This window comes from Oncorhynchus keta, chromosome 27 (assembly GCF_023373465.1).
Source record: "Oncorhynchus keta strain PuntledgeMale-10-30-2019 chromosome 27, Oket_V2, whole genome shotgun sequence".
Taxonomy (NCBI): Eukaryota; Metazoa; Chordata; class Actinopteri; order Salmoniformes; family Salmonidae; genus Oncorhynchus; species Oncorhynchus keta.
This window is the reverse complement of record NC_068447.1, coordinates 17,441,872-17,464,776: the sequence shown is the minus strand read 5'-3', so window position 1 is coordinate 17,464,776 and position 22,905 is coordinate 17,441,872. Positions and strand designations below refer to the sequence as shown.

General features: G+C 46.4%; 2 protein-coding genes across 4 annotated transcripts; one reads left to right on the top strand and one right to left on the bottom strand.

Moving 5' to 3' along the window:
* Nucleotides 1-842: 842 nt before the first annotated feature.
* rab5if (RAB5 interacting factor) lies at nucleotides 843-4,678 on the bottom strand. Its single transcript, XM_035756484.2, has 4 exons — nucleotides 4,366-4,678; nucleotides 3,613-3,716; nucleotides 3,212-3,341; nucleotides 843-2,414 (listed from the first exon to the last, which is right to left on the bottom strand). Exons 1-4 carry the CDS (start codon nucleotides 4,471-4,473, stop codon nucleotides 2,373-2,375), a joined length of 384 nt encoding a protein of 127 aa, XP_035612377.1. The 5' UTR covers nucleotides 4,474-4,678; the 3' UTR covers nucleotides 843-2,372.
* A 5,600-nt stretch (nucleotides 4,679-10,278) lies between these two features.
* On the top strand, nucleotides 10,279-22,889 carry zhx3b (zinc fingers and homeoboxes 3b). 3 transcript variants are annotated; one of them, XM_035756488.2, is made up of 7 exons: nucleotides 10,279-10,553; nucleotides 16,878-17,826; nucleotides 18,017-18,127; nucleotides 18,428-20,161; nucleotides 20,350-21,162; nucleotides 21,586-21,772; nucleotides 21,968-22,889. In XM_035756488.2, exons 2-7 carry the CDS (start codon nucleotides 17,050-17,052, stop codon nucleotides 21,976-21,978), a joined length of 3,633 nt encoding a protein of 1,210 aa, XP_035612381.1. In that variant the 5' UTR covers nucleotides 10,279-10,553; nucleotides 16,878-17,049; the 3' UTR covers nucleotides 21,979-22,889. The 3 variants fall into 3 exon arrangements, with proteins under 3 accessions (XP_035612381.1, XP_035612379.1, XP_035612380.1); XM_035756486.2 differs by having other exon boundaries at nucleotides 10,280-10,553; nucleotides 21,586-21,856; XM_035756487.2 differs by lacking the exon at nucleotides 10,279-10,553 and adding an exon at nucleotides 15,317-15,530 and having other exon boundaries at nucleotides 21,586-21,856.
* The last annotated feature ends 16 nt before the right edge of the window (nucleotides 22,890-22,905 follow it).

Below are 22,905 nucleotides of genomic sequence, written 5' to 3'. Positions count from 1 at the left end.
GATGCAGCACTCATCACTCTCTTCCTTGGTCAGATATCGATTACACAGCCTGGAAGTGTGTTGGGTCCTGTTGAAAAATAAATGATAGCCCCACTAAGCGCTAACCAGATGACGTGGCGTATTTCTGCAGAATGCTGTGGTAGCCATGCTGGTTAAGTGTGCCTTGAATTCTAAATAAATCAGTGTCACCAGCAAAGCACCATCACACCTCCTCCTCCATGCTTCACGGTTGGAACCACACATGCGGAGATCATCTGTTCACCTACTCTGCATCTCACAAGGACATGGCGGTTGGAACCAAAAATCTCCAATTTGGACTCATCAGACCAAAGGTCTAATGTCCATTGCTCGTGTTTCTTGGCCCAAGCAAGTCTCTAATTATTCAACAAATGTAGAAAATAGTACAAATAGAGTAATACCCTGGAATGAGTAGGTGTCCAAATTTGACTGGTACTGTATATAAAATACTATACTAATAATACAATGGGCAAATCTCAAGTGAATACTCCTTGCCACCTTTCAAAACCCATTGGTCTCACCCCTCTGACCTTCTCCTCCAATGGGTTTTGAGGAGAGGAGAGGACACGAGTTACAAATGAGTCTCCCAAAATTAGAAATTTGTCCATGCTATGGAGACAGTTTATTTTAAAATCAGAAGACTGTATGCTTGCAAGATGATGTACTAGTGACTAGTTGTTGAGACAAGGATGTGCACACACTTGAGTCACCTGTACTGTACCATTCATATTCAAAGAACTGCACCTGTGTGAATGTAGAAGATTTTACTCAGCAAAAGAGTTGACATGCTCTTAACAAATACTAAATCAGTGACACAGCATCTCTTTGAAATTGGATGATAAACAAAGCCCATGTTTAATGTGATTCCCAAATCAGAAAATACAATACTCTCAAAAACCAATCATGTACGTGGTACAGTAGTCATTACAGACATCTTGCACAAACGATTCATTGAATGAACTATAAAATACTGAAATGTATGTTACATCAACCAAGATATAACAAAGGAGTACAAATAAATCAGTTTAATACAATGCAGATTGAGAAAAGGGAACATTTTACAGAATTTACAGATGTTTTAAATTAATAATCTCAGAACATTAGGTAAGACTATTTGATTTGGAAGCTATGTGTGAGGGAAAACAAACAAAAAAAGTTTAATTAAAACCAGTTCTGACTGCTAGATACAAATACTGCCATTACTAAGTGAAAACAAAAACAAATGATGGCTGTAGAACAGTTTTAGCTTAAAAGTTGGACAGAGTTCCAACACTTCAGAGATTACGGTTTCCTTCCATCTCTCCATGAAGATTACACTGATCTAGGCTGTGTGGGTCAAAGATATACAGAGGACTCATCTTTGTAATTGTGCAATTATAGCGTTTGTGACAGCATGGGCAGCACGATTGAGGCAATCTCCATTTTTAAGTAGTCAAATTTCTTCTTTACAATTGGCTGATCCCTTCTGATGACCCAGTTGTACATTACTCCATCAGAGTCACGAGGAGGGATCAACCAATGAAGTTAAAAGTCCCACCCAGTTGATTACATTAAAATGGTGGAAGCCCTCAATGGTGCTGCCCATGCAAATACAGCCTTTTGGCCACTAGAGAACTCTATCATTCTCTATGGGATGGGTAGGTGGAAACAATCTGGCTGAGCACTTGCTTTCATCAACCCATTTCTGTCAGATTAGTGATCAACTCTAGAAAGTTAAGGAGAAATACAGATGGATGGAAAGGTTGCATCTCAATAGTCAAAAAATACCTATTTTCCTCATGCCCTTTATCTGCATTGAAATGACATAACTGGACAGGTGAGAGGAAATTTCTAAATGGCATCCTCCACATTCCCTCACCAGTGCTGTGTTTACATGTCAGTTCAGATAAAGGAAAGGAGATGAAGAGAAGAAGCAATGTTAAAGGATTGAGATGCACCAATAAAGTATTCAAACAGAGCCATAGCTTAATGTTAACCTGATGGTCTTACAAGGTCATTGATGTCAAACTATGGCTCCCAAAATGCACTGCATACAGACGGGTTCTAGGTGTGGGTGGTGACACACCAGAAATGGTGGAGTTTTGCCGCTTTCAAAGCAACTCGGAAACTCTGACATTTCCGAATTGGAAACTCATTGGGAAAAAAATGAGCTCTGCTTCCCCACTTGGAAAATATCAGAATCAACCAATCGGAAGCTCTACGAAAAAAAAAAAAACGTATGTACATTTTAACTCAAGAGGTTCGGAGTTTCCGAGTTGTCTTAAAAACAATTTCTAAACACTTCATGTCTTGACATTTTAACTTCAACTGAAATGTTCATATTTTCTCGAATGGATTGGATTCCCCTCGGGTCTTCAGTCATGATGAAGCGCTGTGTAAAATATTATCCACACCACCTGGAAAGAGAGAGGGTTAGCCATGGATAAAGGACATTTTCACATACAGTATCAGAAACTGATACAGATTGAGAGACTATTGGCTATTTTCAGTCCTTGTGAAAACAGTGTTTTTGTTAAATTCTCAGAACCATATCAGGGCACTGAATCCATGCTCAAAGAATGTATGTTGTTGTGCTTTTTACATCACTGCAATATCCAATTGAACTCTTAATAGATCACGTATCAGGCTTTTACTTCAATCAGATGGGGGCGGAATGTAGCCTAGTGGTTAGAGCATTGGACAAGCAACCGAAAGGTTGCAAGATCAAATCCCTGAGCTGACATGGTGAAAATCTGTTGTTCTGCCCCTGAACAAGGCAGTCAACCCACTGTTCCTAGACCGTCATTGAAAATAAGAATTTGTTCATAACTGACTTGCCTACTCACAACTATCGTTAAATGCCGACAACCTAGCAAAGGTTTGATTAATCTTGAGGAAGAAGTCACTGAGGGGTGAAGCTAATGGCTACTCAAAGACCAGTGGGTTTGGCGGATTAGTATTTGCATTAATCTTGACTGTAACAAAGCCCACAACAACTCCCGGGCCCTATCTTCACAATGTCAATGTAGCTAGCTAAAATATAAAATCAAGGGAGTCACAACTATCATTGGCACTTGAGACAGGGAAATCAGATCCCTCAGCCATGTCCCCAGACTAAACAATCTCTCTATGACCAGGGTTGGTGACCACTGACCACAAAATAAATACTACCTGGAACATTACTTCCACAGAGGTTAAACAAATGTGTGCGTACCAGGAATAATGCAAAGGATGTCATGAAGCCTTCTTTGGTGAGTTCCCACGTTCCTCCATATTCCTCCTCGTCCACCTGCTGAAAGCTGCTGAAGTACACATACAGGACCCCCGCGTTGATGACACAGAATCTGGAGGACGAGAGGTTAGACAGAGATGGAGCCGTCGTTGTTATTGAAGTTAAGGAACAGTTGTTATAGTTGTTTGGGAAAAAACAGGAAGGGAAGAAGGGAGAGGGAATCTATACACAAAGATGTTACTGTTGTGAAATAAATTATTAGCACTGCAAGAGGTAGTTGTTTTAAGGGGATGTATCGTAGAGAGATGCATCGAACCAGTGTACTCTCCTGGCCCTGCAGTCCACAATGAGTGCAAAAGGAGAGTAGGCGTTATGATACTTACATGGCTATTCCTATGAAGCCTTTTAGTGGTGCAACACCCCATATCACGCCAAGGATGAGAGCAATAATCTGTCGAATCCAGTAGATCACATCTAAAAACTCATCCTGGAGAGTAAGAAGAAGAAAAGGATCAAAGTAAGTGAGTTTTGTTTCAAAGAGGAGCAAGTAATGTCATAGTCACATTTATAAAGTATTCTATATTCATCCACTGGCAAGTTTCCCCTGCAGACAGTATACAAAAATGTCCACAAATTCATGTACGAGCGTAGTGTAAACAGTGGTACGTTTGAGAGCTGCTGTGCTAAATGCCGACAACCTAGCGAACGTTTGATTAATCTTGAAGAAGTCACTGAGGGGTGAAGCTAATGGCTACTCAAAGACCAGTGGGTTTGACGGATTACTATTTGCATTCATCTTGACTGTAACAAAGGCCACGGCAACTCCCGGGCCATATCTTCACAATGTCAATGTAGTTAGCTAAAATACAAAATCATAGGAGTCACAACTATCATTGACACTTGAGACAGGGAAATCAGATCCTCAACCATGACCCCAACCTAAATAGCTAACGTTAGCCTACGTTACCTGATCCTGATTCCTGGTGACAGCCAGCTAGGTACGTTAGCATGCTGGTTAAAGTTAGCTGTCTGGCCAATCAAGTGAGGGCCCAATATGAAAGCGCTAAATATCCAGCTTTGTTAAAAATATACATGAAAAACAACAATATCATTATAATCAGATGAGCTAAACCAACCTTCTCTTCCCATACAGCGGTACTATTTAAGACTTTGCTCCATGTGGACTGCTTTACACCCCCGTTGGCGAGATGAACTTCTTCTTTTCTCTTTGAACCGTTCGTCATTCTCTGCTGTTACCCCCTTGTTCTGCAGACGTTAAATTAAGCTCCGCGTGCAACACACCTTACAATAATGTTATTATTATACGGTTTCCGTCGTCTATTTCAATCGATTATTATTATCAAATGTTTACAAAGGGCTAAAGGAACCACCGCACTGCTGACCCAACAGACTTCATGCGCAGGAAGGACTTGACCCGAAATTAGCCTGTCGGTAAGAGCCAATAAGAAAATGCTACGTTCACCAACGGACAAGTTTCCACACAAAAATAAAAGACAGCACCCTCTGGAGGTGGAGTCATGCTATTGCCTCTTTCTTTTTGTCTTTCTGGTTTTGTTGTTCGGCTCCTCTGGCATTTCAAATGATAGAGCTGTGTTCTAATCATAGATGCAGAGCAGTATTTTCAGTGTCTTTGAGTATGGCTGATGTAGATTATGGGATGGAGGGTGTCCTTTCTTCAATGTGGAAGTCTTTGGAATAGTCTTTGGAATAGATACTTAAATGCAACTCACAATGTATCACTATTGAAGCAATTGATGGGTAAAAATGCTTGAAGTAGTCTCTCTAGACATCCAGGTCCAGAACAATTTTCAAAAGTTCTGGCTTGCCTGGGTTTACAAGACTATGCCTGAAGTTAAGTTGACTCTGTGGCAGTGGTGTAAAGTACTTAAGAAAAAATATGTTAAAGTACTACTTAAGTAGTTTTTTGGAGTATATGTACTCTACTTAACTATTTATATTTTTGACTACTTTTACTTTTACTTCACAACATTTCTTAAGAAAATATTGTACTTTTTACTCCATACATTTTCCTTGACACCCAAAAGGTACTCATTACATTTCGAATGCTTAGCAGGACATGAAAATAGTCAAATTCACACATTTATCAACCGAACATCCCTGGTCATCCCTACTGCCTTTGATCTGGCAGACTCACAAACCGAGAACATCCCTGGTCATCCCTACTGCCTCTGATCTGGAGGACTCACTAAACAGAGAACATCCCTGGTTATCCCTACTGCCTCTGATCTGGAGGACTCACTAAACAGAGAACATCCCTGGTCATCCCTACTGCCTCTGATCTGGCAGACTCACTAAACAGAGAACATCCCTGGTCATCCCTACTGCCTCTGATCTGGCAGACTCACTAAACAGAGAACATCCCTGGTCATCCCTACTGCCTCTGATCTGGAGGACTCACTAAACAGAGAACATCCCTGGTCATCCCTACTACCTCTGATCTGGCGGACGCACTAAACAGAGAACATCCCTGGTCATCCCTACTGCCTCTGATCTGGCAGACTCACTAAACAGAGAACATCCCTGGTTATCCCTACTGCCTCTGATCTGGAGGACTGACTAAACAGAGAAAATCGATGCCTGGTCATCCCTACTGCCTCTGATCTGGAGGACTCACTAAACAGAGAACATCCCTGGTCATCCCTACTGCCTCTGATCTGGAGGACTCACTAAACAGAGAACATCTCTGGTCATCCCTACTGCCTCTGATCTGGCAGACTCACTAAACAGAGAACATCCCTGGTCATCCCTACTGCCTCTGATCTGGAGGACTCACTAAACAGAGAACATCCCTGGTCATCCCTACTGCCTCTGATCTGGAGGACTCACTAAACAGAGAACATCGCTGGTCATCCCTACTGCCTCTGATCTGGCAGACTCACTAAACAGAGAACATCCCTGGTCATCCCTACTGCCTCTGATCTGGAGGACTCACTAAACAGAGAACATCCCTGGTCATCCCTACTGCCTCTGATCTGGCAGACTCACTAAACAGAGAACATCCCTGGTCATCCCTACTGCCTCTGATCTGGCAGACTCACTAAACAGAGAACATCCCTGGTTATCCCTACTGCCTCTGATCTGGAGGACTGGCTAAACAGAGAACATCCCTGGTCATCCCTACTGCCTCTGATCTGGAGGACTGACTAAACAGAGAACATCCCTGGTCATCCCTACTGCCTCTGATCTGGAGGACTCACTAAACAGAGAACATCCCTGGTCATCCCTACTGCCTCTGATCTGGCGGACTCACTAAACAGAGAACATCCCTGGTCATCCCTACTGCCTCTGATCTGGCAGACTCACTAAACAGAGAACATCCCTGGTCATCCCTACTGCCTCTGATCTGGAGGACTCACTAAACAGAGAACATCCCTGGTCATCCCTACTACCTCTGATCTGGCGGACTCACTAAACAGAGAACATCCCTGGTCATCCCTACTGCCTCTGATCTGGCAGACTCACTAAACAGAGAACATCCCTGGTTATCCCTACTGCCTCTGATCTGGAGGACTGACTAAACAGAGAACATCGATGCCTGGTCATCCCTACTGCCTCTGATCTGGAGGACTCACTAAACAGAGAACATCCCTGGTCATCCCTACTGCCTCTGATCTGGAGGACTCACTAAACAGAGAACATCTCTGGTCATCCCTACTGCCTCTGATCTGGCAGACTCACTAAACAGAGAACATCCCTGGTTATCCCTACTGCCTCTGATCTGGAGGACTCACTAAACAGAGAACATCCCTGGTCATCCCTACTACCACTGATCTGGCAGACTCACTAAACAGAGAACATACCTGGTCGTCCCTACTGCCTCTGATCTGGCAGACTCACTAAACAGAGAACATCCCTGGTTATCCCTACTGCCTCTGATCTGGAGGACTGACTAAACAGAGAACATCGATGCCTGGTCATCCCTACTGCCTCTGATCTGGAGGACTCACTAAACAGAGAACATCGCTGGTCATCCCTACTGCCTCTGATCTGGAGGACTCACTAAACAGAGAACATCTCTGGTCATCCCTACTGCCTCTGATCTGGCAGACTCACTAAACAGAGAACATCCCTGGTCATCCCTACTGCCTCTGATCTGGAGGACTCACTAAACAGAGAACATCCCTGGTCATCCCTACTACCTCTGATCTGGCAGACTCACTAAACAGAGAACATCCCTGGTCATCCCTACTGCCTCTGATCTGGCAGACTCACTAAACAGAGAACATCCCTGGTTATCCCTACTGCCTCTGATCTGGAGGACTGACTAAACAGAGAACATCCCTGGTCATCCCTACTGCCTCTGATCTGGAGGACTGACTAAACAGAGAACATCCCTGGTCATCCCTACTGCCTCTGATCTGGAGGACTCACTAAACAGAGAACATCCCTGGTCATCCCTACTGCCTCTGATCTGGCGGACTCACTAAACAGAGAACATCCCTGGTCATCCCTACTGCCTCTGATCTGGCAGACTCACTAAACAGAGAACATCCCTGGTTATCCCTACTGCCTCTGATCTGGAGGACTGACTAAACATATAACATCCCTGGTCATCCCTACTGCCTCTGATCTGGAGGACTCACTAAACAGAGAACATCCCTGGTCATCCCTACTGCCTCTGATCTGGAGGACTGACTAAACAGAGAACATCCCTGGTCATCCCTACTGCCTCTGATCTGGAGGACTCACGAAACAGAGAACATCCCTGGTCATCCCTACTGCCTCTGATCTGGAGGACTCACTAAACAGAGAACATCCCTGGTCATCCCTACTGCCTCTGATCTGGCAGACTCACTAAACAGAGAACATCCCTGGTCATCCCTACTGCCTCTGATCTGGCAGACTCACTAAACAGAGAACATCCCTGGTCATCCCTACTGCCTCTGATCTGGCAGACTCACTAAACAGAGAACATCCCTGGTCATCCCTACTGCCTCTGATCTGGCAGACTCACTAAACAGAGAACATCCCTGGTTATCCCTACTGCCTCTGATCTGGAGGACTGACTAAACAGAGAACATCCCTGGTCATCCCAACTGCCTCTGATCTGGCAGACTCACTAAACAGAGAACATTCCTGGTCATCCCTACTGCCTCTGATCTGGCAGACTCACTAAACAGAGAACATCCCTGGTCATCCCTACTGACTCTGATCTGGAGGACTCACTAAACACACATGCTTCGTTTGTAAATTATGTCTGAATGTTGGAGTGTGCCCGTGGCTTTGCGGAAATAAATAAATAAAACAGAAAATGGTACCATCTGCTTTTAAATTATTTATAGTATTATTTTGATACTGATGTATATTTTAAACCAAATACTTGTATACATTTACTCAAGTAGAATTTTACTGGGTGACTTTTACTTTTATTTGAGTCAATTTTCTATTAAGGTATCTTTACTTTTACTCAAGTATGACAGTTGGGTACTTTTTCCACCACTGGTCTGTGGTTACAGGGCAAAGACATATTTGCCATAAAGGTCCAGACCTCACATACCTTAAGCAGGTCTGCATCCAACCCCCAAAGCAAACTGCTACATAGACTGCAGACATCCCACTACAACCACCACTGATGTAGTGGGGCACAATACACCGTTGGAGGGAAACTAGTGTGACCAATTTGGTATCAAACTTGGGTTGTTTGAAGGACTTGAGCCTGTGTTAGCCCATTGAGCTTAACCCTAGATATTAAGCTTGGTCAGAGGAGCTACCATTAGTAAACTCTTGTCCTCCATCTCTTTGCATGAACCCCAGCAGCCGATCTAGTATGTAACCTGTGCGGTATGTGTAAATACAGACTCAGACTGTGTTAGTCCACCATCAGGCTCTGGGAGCAGACTCGAGTCCTGCCGGTCTAAGGAAACGTGTTACTCCACTACACCACCTGCACTACACTACACAGCACTGTACCACCCGTGAAACAGCTGCACAACACTACAGATGCACTACACTACACAGCACTGTACCACCCGTGAAACAGCTGCACAACACTACAGATGCACTACACTACACAGCACTGTACCACCCGTGAAACAGCTGCACAACACTACAGATGCACTACACTACACAGCACTGTACCACTTGTGAACCAACTGAACAAAACACTACACAGCACTGTACCACCTGTGCATAAAGGTCAAGACTAGGAAGGAGGCAGATTACAAATGTCTCTAAGGTTGAGTGTAAGCCTTGAAGGCTTCGTTACAAGAACAACATGGATGAACGGTCTCAATCAATTCACTAGGGAATCTGAGATTGTGTGCTTTTCCTTTGCAGAATCTTGATAAAGTAAAGTAGGGCTTAAATCCATCCCTATAAACATGATCAGCCATTTGATCACCTGGACCTTACTGTGCTCCAGATTTTCTAGCCCATCTGCCACATTGAAAGTGATGTGTGCATGAGTTCACGTGCAACTGGAAATATTGTCTGATGTGTCCGATAACCGTGAGGCTGTGGTGGCATGATCAGAGCTGTTTCGCATTCACACCTCATGACACATAATAACAGAAAAGTAACCTAGGCTAAAAACCTAGGGTATGAAAACACATTAGGCCTAACTCAGTACAGCAGTGGAGGCTGCTGAGGGGAGGACAGCTCATAATAATGGCTGGAACAGAGCAAATGGAATGGCATCAAACCACCTGTTTGATGTATTTGATACATTACATTTACATTACATTTAAGTCATTTAGCAGACGCTCTTATCCAGAGCGACTTACAAATTGGTGCATTCACCAATGATACCATTCCACCAAAACCGCTCCAGCCATTACTATGAGCCAGTCCTCCCCATTTAAGGTGCCACCAACCTCCTGTGGCATAGATGTATAGACTAGCCTATACCAACTGAAAGGAAAGCCTTTAACATGAGTAATTTAGACTACCATATTGAAGGGTGAAGTTCACTTTTCTTTATTATGAAACCTCTCTCTCTCTCTCTAAATTCAAGACGATCTGAGGTGTTAGAGGTCGGTAGTGACGTTTTGTACCACGTGCCTGTCTCTATGCTGACTACGTGCGTCGTATTTCCCTCTCCACACGCCTCCAGAAGCTGTGAGAGCCATTCGAAATAAACAAGAACGACGGGGGCCATTGTGTCACTAGCCCAAGTGGCCAGTATCACGTTTATCACCATTCGAGGAAGAGAGGGGTACCACCCTACCTAAGTTGGCATCAACAAAGCCCAAAATCTCACATTATTTATTTATTTTGTTACATATGCTTACGTTTCTTTTTTTTGACTTTTTCCACAATCTGAACTCCACCTCTATCAAATACGGTAAGGCTTATGTGAATTTACTCTTAAAAACGAGTTTTTACCTTTTCAAAGTTGTGCGAGCGTTACCTTTATGGTGCTAATGTTAGCCAGCTGCATGTCGCTCGCATAAAATGGCGACAGCAAGGGGCGAGTAGTTTTTGGAGGCTTGTCTCTTCCCCTGTTCTGAATTGGTTACAATATTACAAAGATGTATGTAGCCAGCCTATTAACTTAACGCTCACTCCGCAATTGAGCGGAAGAACAACACGCGCCAGTTTTGTTACAATGTATCAATTAATTTTCCTGGCTGTCTCATTGACGAGATGTAATTTACAGGCTTTCCTCTTAAAATCACTCTCCCAATTGTAATTAATCACAGTTTTCTCAGTTCAATAATGTAGTTAATTATCATAACAACTTGCTTTACGTTGACGCACTCTAGGCGTTATGGGTTATGTAGAATATGGTTTTATTGTAATCAGTCCATCATATTGCGTCCTCGTGCACGATTTTGAGGAAGATGGGCTATGAAAGTTTAACTTCAAGATATCTAGATGTCATAAAATCGTTTGACCATCGCCGTTTAGTACGCTGTTATGCAATTTGTTATCTACAATTATTGGAGTAGAAGACTAAATATACTATATTTTTCCCATTCTAGATATTACAGAAATTGTCTGCATAGTTATCAAATGTATTTGGATGATAAATGTTTTCAGAATATAGTTTTCACGATTCTGTCTCTTCATATTTACATTCATATCTCGACTAATGTACTGTTGCCTGCTAGCCTAGGCCATATGAATGTATGCACGCAGCAGCAGAAGCTGTTTAGGTTACTCCCACCACATGTCAACATTGCCATGCTCTCTGTGCATGATACATATTAGTTCAAAGCGGTTCCCAAAAGGCTAATGTGTGTCTGATGTCCACATGATAAAACAGCCATAGAGCTCTAACTCTAATCCAGCTATCTATTCATCAGCCATGTCACAGTTTTCACCCCTGACATACCAATTGCCATACCATAGTTGGGGAGAAAAAGGTCGACTAGTCATTTATGATTTGAAAGGGTGGGTTCAGTGTTTCAGATGTGATTCATTAAATTATTTATTAATGGTTTGTTGGTGCATATGCATTTAGTCAGCAACTGTGTTTTGTGTTGAATTGATTGCCTGAGGTCATGGTGGTGTGCCTATCTCCCTGATCACGCACGCGCACACACCCTCCCTTTCTCTCTTTGTGGCACAGTCTGCCAGGCCTGGTGTTGGCACAAAGGCTTGATTGTGTATGGACAGGTTGCATTAGAATGATTATAATAACTGACTCTGTTACCATCAGATTTGAAAAGTGTCCCCAATTGCTCCACTGGCATTGTTATTGTGAGATGTAGGCCATACAGAATAATTTAGCTGATGCATGCACATGGTAGTTTAAACAAACCCTTATTTGTTTATAAATAAAAACATACAACTATTTGCCTGTATTTCATCAACATGTCTGGCAAGGGTAGCAGTTAAACATTTTCTTGCCCATCCTCATTTTTCAAATTAAACTTGGAGTATTTTCTGTTTTGGCCTGCATTCGTTTATCCACTGTTCAACTTTTATTCTCCACAAAACCCCATTAAGGCTGTCTGCTGTAAGACCCCTTTTTCTATAGGAGGAGAGGATTGGAAGTGCGAGGAGAAAGGAGAGGAAGAGAGCGTGTGTGCCTGTGTCCAGAGCCAGCAGGTTTAGGTCAACAGTAACCAGCAGAACACTGCCTGGCTAACAGCCTGTGATGTCAGCCATTTTAGGTTGGCCAGCACAGAGCATGGTGGTGCTCCGCCATTTTTCTCTCCCTACCCTCTTAACAATCCAGCATTAAAGCCTGCACTGCCAGTGGCCACAGCAACGCAGGCTTTCGCAACCTTTTTGCAGCCATTTGCACTCCCTGACTTGAACACAGCCCAATTGGGATTCAGCAGCAGCTGAACTGTGACAATGTGTAGAGACAGTGTCATTAGGGTTTTGTTTCTATTGCCAAAAGTGAAGAACAAATGATACAGCCAGAATGAAGGGAAACCTCAGAGACAAACATACGCAAGCCTCTGCTGTGGTGCCAGAGGAGGAAAAGGAGGAGGTGGTGGTGATGGAAGGAGAGATTACTACCACATACTCCTGGTTTAGAGGGAGCTGAGGAGGATGTAGAAGGGTAACTGTAGGGGTAGTATGGTGGGAGTATGGATATTTTAAAGAGGTAGAGGATCTCAGGGAAACAACAAAGAGAACTGGCTGCAGTGCTCCCAGCTTGTCTCTCAGTAACGGTGGGCAGTGACCCAGGCGTCTGTCTGTACAGAGTGTGAGCAGGAAAGGACGCCATTCGCTCCAGCCAATAGCGTGCGCTGGCGAGGGCGACCACACCTAGAAGACATGCACACCGCGTGAGTGAGGCACTGAAATAGGAGCAGGGCACGGACTCTCCAGTCACCACTCACAGGAGTGTGTGGAAAAAACAAGCCCACTAGAGCCAGGACCTGGAAGGCATTTGAGGTGTGTTTGTTTGTGTGTGAGCTTGTGGGTGGATGCACAAGTGAGTGAAATGAGGAGAGTGGGAGGGAACGGGGGGGGGGGGCAGTTGCCATGGGGACAGTAACATACCAGTGGCACTGCCGACCTGTCTCTTGGCCGAACTTATTCAGAAAGGGATTGGGTCAGAGAGAAAGAAGGGGCATAAAAGGGGGGAGGTGGTGAGGAGGCAGGCAAACATGGGATGGCTAGGGGATATGGGAGAGTCTCTCTGACACAGAGAGGACAGACAGATGGACACTGTCACGTGGACAGACAGGCATACAGCAGGGATGAGGGACAGGAGCCATAGTCCGGGATGTCATGCTGGCTGGGATGGCGTACGCACCCGGCCGGCTACGCTCATAGAATATTTGGAGCGTTGATCTCTAGTGTGTGGGGGCTAATATTGGCCTATACACTGAGAGTATAGAAGCAAGTCCAGGGTATGATAGAGAATGACGGGTGGGCATGTGAGTTTGAGCACTCTACCTCTAATAGATTATTTGAGTGTCAGGACAATAACCACATTCTGTCTGTGGGTCACAGCGAGTAGTGTCCGCCTGTGTCGTGTGGGAAAATGGCTGCCCTACTGCCTCGGTAAACAAGCCTCACGCACAGGCATGCAGACAAGCACACTCCCCCGTGCTCACACATACCCCGCATGCTCACACATAGGCACACTGATGTGCGCACGCACCCACACTGACACACAATCAAGCTTCATGGTAAGCCTTGCTGTGCTCATGGAAAAACATTTCTGACCCATATTTTAGTTTTCAGCGGATCTCCCATATTAAGTCAACAGGGCTTGTCTGAGATCTGCTGAGATCGAGAGGAGAGGTTCACCAGTGTTGTACTGATACGTGTATCTATTCAATTCCTGTGAAGCAGGTTCTTTGTTCATGTAATCTCTGTGAAATGTTCCTCTTGGACATACTTGGTGTAAATACTGCTTAACAAAAGTCCACCTGGAGAATAAGCTCTCCTCCCAGGTGTGTGTTGTTGTGTGAGCCTACAGTAGTCAAGTTAACTTACGGTGGTGCTCCAAGGTGTTAATGGGGGGTCACACACACAGTTTGTGATCTTGTGTCTTTTAACTGCTCGTTGTAGCCAGTCGGGGGCTGGTGTGTGGTACTCGGCACAAAGGCACACACACGCACACATCATGCACATTCAGAAAAACACATGTGCAGACACACTGCAGCCTAACTCTCAGGTTGTGTCCACTGGCTGACGAGCTTGCAGCGGAACATTCCAGTCTTCGCAGCCGAGGAGGGGGAGGAGAAATGACTTGATGTGATTGTAGTGCGAAGAGAGGCAGAGGGAGCAAGAGAGCGGGGGTTGGGTGGATGGGGGGGTGGTATTGGGGCAGAGAATTCCTGGCTGAAACACCTAACTGCTTCCTCCGAGACCGTTAACACCCCCCCCCGCTTCTCCACTCTCACCCCAACCCTTCTGCCCATCCCCCACCAACCTCTTTCCCCCCCTCTCTCCCCATCAGGCCCACGTGATGGATGGCAGGGCCTGCCCACCCCCCCACAAGCCTTTGTGTTGGTCATGTGACTTGGCCGCCTTGGCAAAGCTGTGCCCCCTGATGCAGAACTGAATGGCAGGGAGAGGGAGTGGCGGGTTGCAGAGAGAGGGAGGGGGGCAGAATAGCCAAAACGGAGGGCAGTTACTCCCTCTGGGGGGGATCGCGTTCCCCCCACAGTGGCAAAGGCCTGCTCTGCCTGTTAACCACTCGTACACCAGACACCAGTGTAGAGGAAAAGTATGATGCTTTGGAGAAGCCCGGAAAGTCTTTTCAATCAGGTTTACAGTTCACACAAAGTTTGAGGCATAACAAACATAAGATATTGCTGTTGGTGAATATGTTACTGAAGGGACTGGTCATTGGCTTGCTGTGTAATATAGAAGACTCACAGTAGCAACAAAAGATGAAACATTGTTTTCAGATTGGCATTTGCAATATCGTCTTCAGTGATTGTGTATTTTCAACACATGACCCACTCTCTTTATTGAACAAGACTCCCCCATTGATAGAATCGATACAGATGCGCTGATTAGTAAGTTACGCCAAACTTTTTCTCCATAACTCCATTTAAACACCATGTCCTATTCGCAAAACATCCGCCACCTCAGTCCTCCAAAAGCCACTGCACCTTTAAGAGATTTGAAACTCTACACCCCTACACCATTTAGTCCATAGCTCAGAGGCTCACTGGAACTTTGGTCGGCAGTTTGGGTCCAGTCAGTTGGGACTAGAAAATAACATGTTGCTCTTCGGTGCCATCAGGAGGGAAACACAACAGGTCTTAGACCAGTGTGTAGGGCCGACTTCATCTTACTATGGTTTATGCTCCACCCTGTGTGTGGATGCAGGGAACTTGGATTAGGGGGTAAGATGACGCTGACCTAATTTGCACAGTGGACATATGTGGCAGAGGTGAGAGACAGAGGTGTGTAAGCTCCTTATAAGGTAGGGGGATTCATTGTGTTCATGGAGGAGGCTTTGGGTTGAAGGACTGGTAGTGTGTGTGGTGCCGTTGGGAGTAATTGCCCTAGAGCTGTCCTCTAGTATTTCACCAATGCATCTTGGGAGGGAGGAAGTGAGGGGAAGGAAGGGAGAAGTCGCACACCTAACAGGAAGCTACGCCATTTTGTTGTTGTTGGGGGGGTATTTATAACATAGGAAAAGTCTGGATAGTGTAGAGATTGAATCTGTGTGTGCCATTGGCCCGCCTAATACGAATCCCACCTTTCCCCAAATGAAGGCTACCAAAATCCTGTGGAGTGAATGTCCCGCTACAGATTTGAAAATAGTCACTGTTTTCTTTGGTGGTGTGAATTGTTTGGCCAGCCTATGAGTGTGGATCTGTCATGCGCTGTGCTGCGTCTGTCCAGAGTGGGTTGTGTTCCCTCTGAGGGTGTACTGTGTATGAAGCTGGGGAAGTTAAAGGCGTGGAGGAGAGGGGATGGCCTGGGATAGCTCTCTAAAAAAACCTTCTTTTTACAGAAGAGTGAGACACTAGGAGGGGAGCAGAGAGAAACACCCAATATAGGCCAATAAAACACAGCCTTGAGTTACTTGGCTTGTGAGTTGCGTTTTTAAAGGAGCAGACTGTATTTATTGACAAAGACACAACACTGAAAATGATAGAACATTGTACCAAATTCAAGACGGTTTTAAACTTACCACCTCATGCCTTTTGCACACAATGTATATAGACTCCCATTTTTTTTCTACTGTGTTATTGACTTGTTAATTGTTTACTCCACGTGTAACTCTGTTGTCTGTTCACACTGCTTTGCTTTATCTTGGCCAGGTCGCAGTTGCAAATGAGAACTTGTTCTCAACTAGCCTACCTGGTTAAATAAAGGTGTTCTCAACTAGCCTACCTGGTTAAATAAAGGTGTTCTCAACTAGCCTACCTGGTTAAATAAAGGTGTTCTCAACTAGCCTACCTGGTTAAATAAAGGTGTTCTCAACTAGCCTACCTGGTTAAATAAAGGTGTTCTCAACTAGCCTACCTGGTTAAATAAAGGTGTTCTCAACTAGCCTACCTGGTTAAATAAAGGTGAAATAAAAATAAATAAAAAGCACATATTTCATATCAGAGCATGTTGGCCTTTCCTTTGTTTGTATCAAATGCATTACGTAGTGTAATATGCTTCTGGGTCTCAGTATAACAATGCTTGACCTCTTACAGCATGTTTATAGTATACAGTATAGTTTAATAATGATGACTTGAAGCTTAATTATGTTTGTTTTTTCTCTCCATCTTGTTTTCAGCGCAAACACACTGAGACGTGAGCAAACCCAACTCATGGTCCTGTTTCCCCACACTCCCCTCCCAATGGCTGGTCCATAGTCAGGGCCCCCAACTGAACTACAAACTGACTGCTGTACTCCTTGGCCGGCTACCACAACCCCCCCTCCCTTCCCCATACCATCCGCCCCAACCATGGCCAGCAAGAGGAAATCCACCATACCCTGCATGATCCCCCATAAGACCATGCACCTCCGGGAGGAGCTGGAGCAGGACTCATGCCTGTCAGACCCTCTCTCCCTCCTCCGACAGGGCTACCCCTCTATGGGTGCGAGCGGTAACGGGCAGAGCCCCCGGGAGCGATCCCCAGGCAAATCCTCCAGGCCTGAGGGGGGCAATGATGTCAAAGATGGGTGTGGCACCTACACTTGCAGGCCGTGTAACTTTGAGACCCAGGACCTAAACCTGTTCCTGGACCACGTCTACAGTGGCCATCCGGACTTCAGAGCTGACCCCAGCTTCCAGTGCGTGGACTGTGGGGTGTCAGCGGCCAAGTTTGAGGGCTTGGCCCTGCACAATGCCCAGGTCCACCCCAGCACAGTGTGCACCACCCTGCAGCTGAGGAGGAGGGACAGGAGGGTGGTGGTGGAGCAGAGTCTGGTGACAGGGTCAGAGACCGGGAGGGACACAGAGATCACCATCACAAAGACCCCCATCATGAGGATGATGAAAGGGAAGTCAGAGTCCAAGAGGTTTGTGGTGTCCCATTCCTCTCCTGATGAACACTCCCCAGACCCCCTCCCCATCTCTAAGTCCAAGGAGATGGAGAGAAAAGAGACCCCCACAGTGACGGTTACCCACGTTCCAACCATAGTGCACAACGGGACAGGCACCAAGGTCACGCTCCCCTCTGCTATCCAGATAGTGAACGGCTCGGGGGCTCTGCCCATGCTCAAAACTGCCATCACACAGGTACTTTGTGCATTTAATCTTTTCTGTGTTTCAAGTCTTGGTCAGTCCATTACGGCAAATTACAACTGGTGCTCAATTAACTTAATTGAATTACATTGCCAGAATGTGTACAAGTTTCCTCGGGGAGTTGAATGCATTTCATATCAGACTGTGGACAATAACATTGTTTTTTTTCTATTCTCTGAACCAGGTGGTGTCAGTAGTCCAGAACAGGAACGTCTACCATCAGACAGCTCCCATTACAGTGTCCGCTGCTCTCTCCTCCTCCACCTCCTCCACCTCCTCCAAGAACATGCCCAAGGTACAAACATTGATTTACTTCCTGTCATTTTACCAAGAGGCCAGCAGCTCTTAACATACCAATTTGTGTCTGGTGATTGACTAGTGTCAGTCCAGCTTTATGAAGATGTGCTAGGCAGTTCAAGTGTAATTAGTGTATGTACACATTATTACATGGTATTTACCATGGAAATACATGGGTTTCAGTGCCCTTTGAGCTGTCAGTGTAAATCTTCTCCTAGTTTATGTGAAGTAGTGTAAATTCAATGTAATTCCGATGTTGGTACTACATGAAATATATATTCTACCTTCTATGGTGCAGGTGATGATCCCTCTGAGCAGCATCCCAACCTACAGCGCCTCTATGGACTCTTCATCCTTCCTCAAGACGTCCTTCAGTAAGTTCCCCTATCCCACCAAGGCAGAGCTCTGCTACCTCACCGTGGTCACCAAGTTCCCAGAGGAGCAGATCAACATCTGGTTCACCGCCCAGAGACTCAAGCAGGGCATCAGCTGGTCTCCAGAGGAGATAGAGGAGGCCAGGAAGAAGATGTTCAACACCATCATACAGACAGCTCCCCCTAGCACCCAGTACCAGCCATTGAGCCAGACCCACCACAGTCCAGCCCAGCACACCATCAGGGTCCTGCCTGCCTCCCTGGGGCCTACAGGGATCCCTCACATCCTCCAGGGCTCTCTGGTGGGTCAGGGAGGGGTGATTGTCACCCAGCCCATGATGGCCAACAGCATCCAGGTCAACAGTGCCCCCATGGCCCTGGCGGTCACACCCAAGCACCAGGCTGCAGCCCGCCCTATGATGCAGGCCCGGCCTGCTGCCGCCCTAGTGGCCGATAAGGGGATCAGCATGGTGGTGGAGAGCAGTAGTATTGGAAACATCATCATCAGTAGCCGTAGTAGTAATAGTGGAGGGAGTACTAGTAGTATCAGTAGTAGTAGAAATGGTGCAGGGAGTAGTATTAGTAGTACTAGTAATGGTGGAGGGAGTACTAGTAGTCACATCAGTAGTAGCCGTAGTAGTTACAATAGCAGTAGTTTCAGCAGCCATGCTAGTGTTATTAACCTTAGCTTCGGCAACAACCGGGGGAACAGCATTTATAGCAATGGAAAAGTCATCAACGCCAATGGTAAAATCAACCATGCTATTGCTAATCTCAGTGGGAAAAGCAACAGCAATGCTATCAGCATGGTTAAAAGCAGCAGCACTGACAGTAGGTGCAACAGCAGCAGTACTATTGCTAAAATGATAAGTGAAAGTCAAGTAACCGCTGATATTAAAAGCACCATGGACAACAAACCCAACAGCAGCAAAGATACTAACAGCAGCAGCTTGAGCAACAAGAAAACAATCACCACAACCAGTGGCCCCACAGCCACAACTACCCCTACTGCCACCACCACCAGTAACCCCACCACCACCAGTAATCCTACCAGTAACCCCACCACCACCAAAACAGAGGCGGCATCTTCCAAACCTTCCTCCTCATCTTCTCCGGCGCAGAGCGGGAGCACAGACGCCAGTGGAACCCCCAGCTCCAGAACGCTCCCCAACACCTTCCTGGACCCCGGCTTCTACAAGAGCAAGAAGACCGTGGAGCAACTGAGCGCGCTCAAAGAGAGCTTCACGAACAACCAGTTCCCCAACCAGGAAGAGGTGGACCGTCTCATCTCCTTCACCAGCCTGACCGTGCGCGAGGTCCGTAAGTGGTTCAGTGACCGCCGCTACCACTTCCGCAACCTCAAGGGGGGGCGTTCGAGCACGGGCGGTCAGGGGGGTGCTAGCGCAACGACCACACCCGGGTCAGCTAGCGCAACGACCACACCCGGGACGCCCCGTGGTAACAGTGCTACCCCCATGGACCTCTCAGACACTGCCACTCCCAGTGAGAATACTAAAACCTCCCTGCAGGGGTTGGCAGCCCTCAGCCCCCCTCCCTCACAGACACCCACCTCCCCCATCACCCCGTCCAGACGGCCACCCAGACCCCCCTCCCCAGACTTCACAGCCATCCGCTACAAAGAGAGGGACCCTCAGCAGGTGAGTGGTTGTGTGACTGTGATGATTGACTTTGCACACAGCCTCATTTTTCCCCATAAGATGATAAAACCTTTTTTTATTATAGGTGAAGTATCCCTTTATCTATTTACTGCCAATCAAATTGCTCACTGGGACATGAGAAACCTATGCTCGTCTACCCTACACTAATCTCTTCTCTACCCCATTAGGTGAGGGCGCTAGAGGCCAGCTTCAGCCAGGACCCTGACCCACCTGGAGAGGAGGTGGACCGCCTCCGGGCCGAGACCAAAATGACCCGTAGAGAGATCCACGGCTGGTTCGCTGAACGCAGGAAGAGAGTCGCTGCTGAGAAGAAGAAAGAGGAGTTGGAGAGGGCGGAGCAAGCGGATGAGATGGAAGCAGGGGGAGGGGAGGAGGGAGTTAAGAGTAAGGATGATGTCGGGGTGAAGAAAGAGGAGGATGGTTCAGGCTCCGAGCTGAAGGTGAACCCCATTAAGATCAACCTGAAGATGCTCAAAGTGACTGAGTCAGATGGCAAACTGGAGTCTGAGGGAGGGCAGGCAGATAGCCCCACCATGCCTAACCTGTCTCCCTCCACAGACCCAACATCAACCCCTGCTCCATCCACAATTCCAAGTCTAACCCCAAAGCAGTCTCCATCACCTAAACCCTCCCCCTCTACAGCGCCATCTTCCACCCCTGCTCTCAAGCCCTCCGCGTCCCCCAAACCCTCCCCTATCCGGGGTAAGAAGACGTTAGAGCAGCTCCACCTACTGAAGCAGGTGTTTGTCCGGACCCAGTGGCCCAGCGCAGCCCAGTATGACGAGCTGATCTCTTCCACAGGGCTGCCCAGGCCTGAGGTAGTGCGTTGGTTCGGGGACTGTCGCTACGTGCAGAAGAACGGCCAGCTTAAGTGGCTGGAGGCCTACCAGACCATGGTCCTGAAGGAGGACTTCCAGAGGGGAGACACTCAGATGCTCAAGGCCCATCTGGAGGCCCACGGGAGTCTGGAGGAAGAACAGGTAGGACTCTAAATTATCTGGGATAAATAGTTTCTTTTAATCTTCATATTCTGAAGTACCCTTGCACGAGCTGCTCATAGGAGCAGGATCCTGTTTCTGTAGCTTGAGGCAGCTTGTCTGCTAAATGTAAATGTTGATGTACAAGTACACCCCCTGGACAGGACGTTAAGTCTTTCGCAGGGCCTTGCCCCCAATTTATCTCCTTAATGACTCCTCAGGTCCCATTTTTAGTCTTTGGGATGACTCTGCCGAGGATCGAACTTCCAAACTCAGGGAGGATACTATAACCACAAGGCTACTGAGTTGGTTTAAGTTGCATGTAATAACACCAAGAAATTATCATCATTAAATGACATAGCATTTGTGTGTCTATACTATCATGTTGCCTGTCAGTAGTGATTAGTAAGACTCTGTCCTCTCCAGGTGTTGGAGCTGGCCCAGGCTAGTGGGCTGACCGAAGAGCTGGTACGACGCTGGTTCTCTACCCAGGCTCCTATACTGCTGCAGGGGAAGGACAGTGCTGTTGCAGCCACAGAGGAGACACCCGTGGCAGGGGAAATAACACACCACCCAGCACCCGTGGGGGAAGGATCGTCAGAGCCGGTTCAAGGTGAGGAGAAGATGGAACAGTCAGTGTGTGGAGGAGTGAAAGATGAGAGGAGCGAGGACCCCAAGGCTGTGAATCCTGAGAAAGGTAGTGTTTTTCTTGGTATATGTATTTAGAATGTTGGCACGTGACACTGTCATAAAGTAGCACTACAAACAATGTTTATTTATTGTATTTCTTTTTTCCTTTCTGTCACAGGAACAGACTGAGGGGCCTTTGTCTAGATGGGGGTTTCCCAAACCCCTCCCCCGGAGCACGTTTTGGTTTTTGCCCTAGCACTACACAGCTGATTCAAAATAATCAACTTGATGAGTTGGTTGTTTCCATCAGCTATGTAGCGTTTAGGGCAAAGACCAAAACGTGTGCACCCAGGGGTCCTCCGAGGACTGGAGACCCTGGTCTCGGGGTAACCCAGAGAGACAATGCAGGTGGTCTTGTGAGTGCATGACAGCAGATGTGATTGTAACTGGATCACTAGAAATGGACCCTGAACCCCCCCCCCTCCCAACCACCCCTTTTACTGGGGATGGACATTGAACCCCCAACCCTCCGCTATACTGAAGATGGCCTCCTGCCTGCTTTCCATTTTTCCTACACCCCACATCCTCTAATCTGCCATTTTCTTCAAAACTAGTTCCAGTTGAGACTCAAGTGCAGGATTTGCTGAGGAAGGGGGGTGTTTCTTTCTCCCCATCCTCTCCTGCAAATGGAGGGAGAGGAGAAAAGGGGGAGAGGTGTGGTTGGGATTTTGACTCCAGCAGACGTGAAAGGAAGGTGTGGGGTGTTTAAAAATAAAATCAATCAAAATCTGACTGGACAGATGTCGACCAATCCAATCCTCCAGTGGGAAGATCACTGGTGTGGGGGGGGGGAAGAGACTGACTGTATACAATAGGTTTTTTGGTACTGGGGTAGGAGAAATTGCACAGGTTTTTTTTATTTTTAAAGGAGACTTGAGGTGAATATTAGATGTGTCCTTGTTTTAACATCAAGTGCTTCTGTTCTGTATGTCATGGATCTTTTTCTTAAACTAACATCTTGACTGACTGTAAAAGTTCCAACATACTTAGACCTGTTGTATACTTTTTACAGATATTTGCAGAATAAACAATGTAACAAATTGGTTTCCTGTCACT